General features: G+C 42.1%; 1 protein-coding gene across 1 annotated transcript in view; it reads left to right on the plus strand.

Moving 5' to 3' along the window:
- LOC101845116 (chitin deacetylase 7) overlaps positions 1-1,647 on the plus strand; it is a gene marked incomplete at its 3' end in the record, with an annotated part of 39,790 nt that extends 38,143 nt beyond the window's left edge. The window contains 2 exon segments of the mRNA XM_013085572.1: positions 609-742; positions 1,346-1,647. Of these exon segments, the coding sequence (XP_012941026.1) occupies positions 609-742; positions 1,346-1,541 (330 nt within the window).
- Positions 1,648-2,235: the final 588 nt, after the last annotated feature.

Raw genomic sequence — 2,235 nt, forward strand, 5'->3', positions numbered from 1 at the left:
TCAAACACTCTCTCCCCTTTCCATTCTACCAGCATTTAATCAAATACACACATACTCACGTCCACACACACACACCCACACACACACCCACACACACACACACACATACACACACACTCATACAAACACACACACTCTCTCTCTCTCTCTCTCTCTCTCTCACACACACACACACACACACACACACACACACACACACACACACACACACACACAAACACACAAACTGACTCTCTATCTATCTATCTATCTATCTATCTATCTATCTATCTATCTATCTATCTATCTATCTATCTATCTATCTGTCTGTCTTTCCTTCTCTCCATACATACTGCAAATAATATTATACACATGTTTACACAAACACACACACACACACACCCAAACAACAACAACAACAACAAAACAACCGACAACCGCACAATCAAGACTGGACCATATCACTAGGATCGGCCCCACATATTCCACAAACCTCCACCCAACTCCCCCACTTCCCCTAACTCATAAATCTCCATTTACCCCACTCCCACCTGACGCCCCACCCCTACCTACCCCCACTCCAACCTACCCCACTAACACTTACCTTTCCCCCACAACCTCTCCTCCAGGTACCCCTCAACCTGTACGACTGTTTCAACGGTAAGGGTGGTTACTTCATGCTGGACCAGTGCCCCATGAGAAACAACACACACGAGATACTGGGGTATCTGTGGAGGCATTTTGCCTACCACTACCGCAGCAGGTGAACCTTTTCTTAATTTCTCTCATCTCATCTCATCTCATCTCATCTCATCCCATCTCATCTCTGCTCCTCTAATTTCATCCCATCTCATCTCATCTCATCTCCTCTCATCTAATCTCTCCTCATCTCACTTCACCTCACCTCAGCTCACCTCAGCTCACCTCAGCTCACCTCAGCTCACCTCAGCTCTCCTCAGCTCACCTCATCTGATCTGATCTCAACTCACCACCTTCCACCTTCGTAAGATAGATTAGACAATACAAACTTTATTGACCTCAATTCACCTCACCTCATCATATCATCTTATCTCACCTCACTACCTCCCCTCCCATAAAGAGCCTCCATGGGTCTGTTCGTGCTCGTGAGCAGACTTGTATTGTGATGTTAACTAACCTCATATCGTGACGTAAGTCTCATATCGTGACTTTATTCTCCTATAGTGACTTTAGCTTTCTATCGGGACGTTAGCCCCATATCGTAACATTCGTCTCTTGTGATATTGTGACGCTAGCCTCATATCGTAACATTTACTCATTATCGTCTCACTAATTTCATATCTAATTTCATACTCTCCCCCTCCCCCTAACCCATTCACACCCCCAGAGCCCCCATGGGTCTATTCATGCACGTGAACTGGTTCAACCTGAACTCTGCCAGCCATGAGGCGCTGACCACCTTCCTTGACCAACTGTCAATCATGCCAGAGGTGTGGCTACTCTCTGTGTCACAGGTGATCCAGTGGATAGAGCAACCCACGCCCATCTCCGAGCTCAAACGATTCAAACCCTGGGGCTGTTAGCTTACCTCTGACCCTCTGTTTGTTACAGTTTGTTTCCTTTTTGTTGGCTTGTCCTTCTTGTTGTTTATGTCAATATGTTGTTATTGTTGTTGCTGCTGTTGTTGTTGTTGTTGTTTTTGTTATTGTTGTTGTTGTTTTGTAGTTTTAGTTGTTATTGTTGTTGCTGTTGCTTATGCCGACATGTCGTTGTTATTGTTGTTGCTATTGTTGTTGCTATTATTGTTGTTATTATTGTTGTTGTTGTTGTTGTTGTTGTTGTTGTTGTTGTTGTTGTTGTTGTCGTCGTCGCAGTTCATGCTTAAACTGACAGTTGCTTTATTTATGGATTGTATTGATTATGCTCCTATGTTGTCATTGTCGTTTTAATTTTTCATGCTGATATGCTAGCTAATTATTGTTGTCATTATTTCTAATGATGTGTTGAGAATATGTTGTTGTTTATCATATTTAATTTGTTGCAACCATTCACTGTTGTTGTTAGGGCTACCAAGATTTTGTACGTCACGTACTCTTGTTATGTTATGTTATGTTATGTTATGTTATTTATTTATTTATTATGTCTTTATATTACTATTTTTACTGGAGGTATTACCAATGCATTTATATCTAGTTTGGGTTATATTGATGGAGGACAATACATGTATGTGGTGAGCCTGGTGCCGAAATTTTTTTCAGGGCAAAAGAAGGCAAAAGC

The sequence above is a fragment of the Aplysia californica genome, unplaced genomic scaffold (genome assembly GCF_000002075.1).
Source record: "Aplysia californica isolate F4 #8 unplaced genomic scaffold, AplCal3.0 scaffold00388, whole genome shotgun sequence".
NCBI classification, from domain to species: domain Eukaryota; kingdom Metazoa; phylum Mollusca; class Gastropoda; order Aplysiida; family Aplysiidae; genus Aplysia; species Aplysia californica.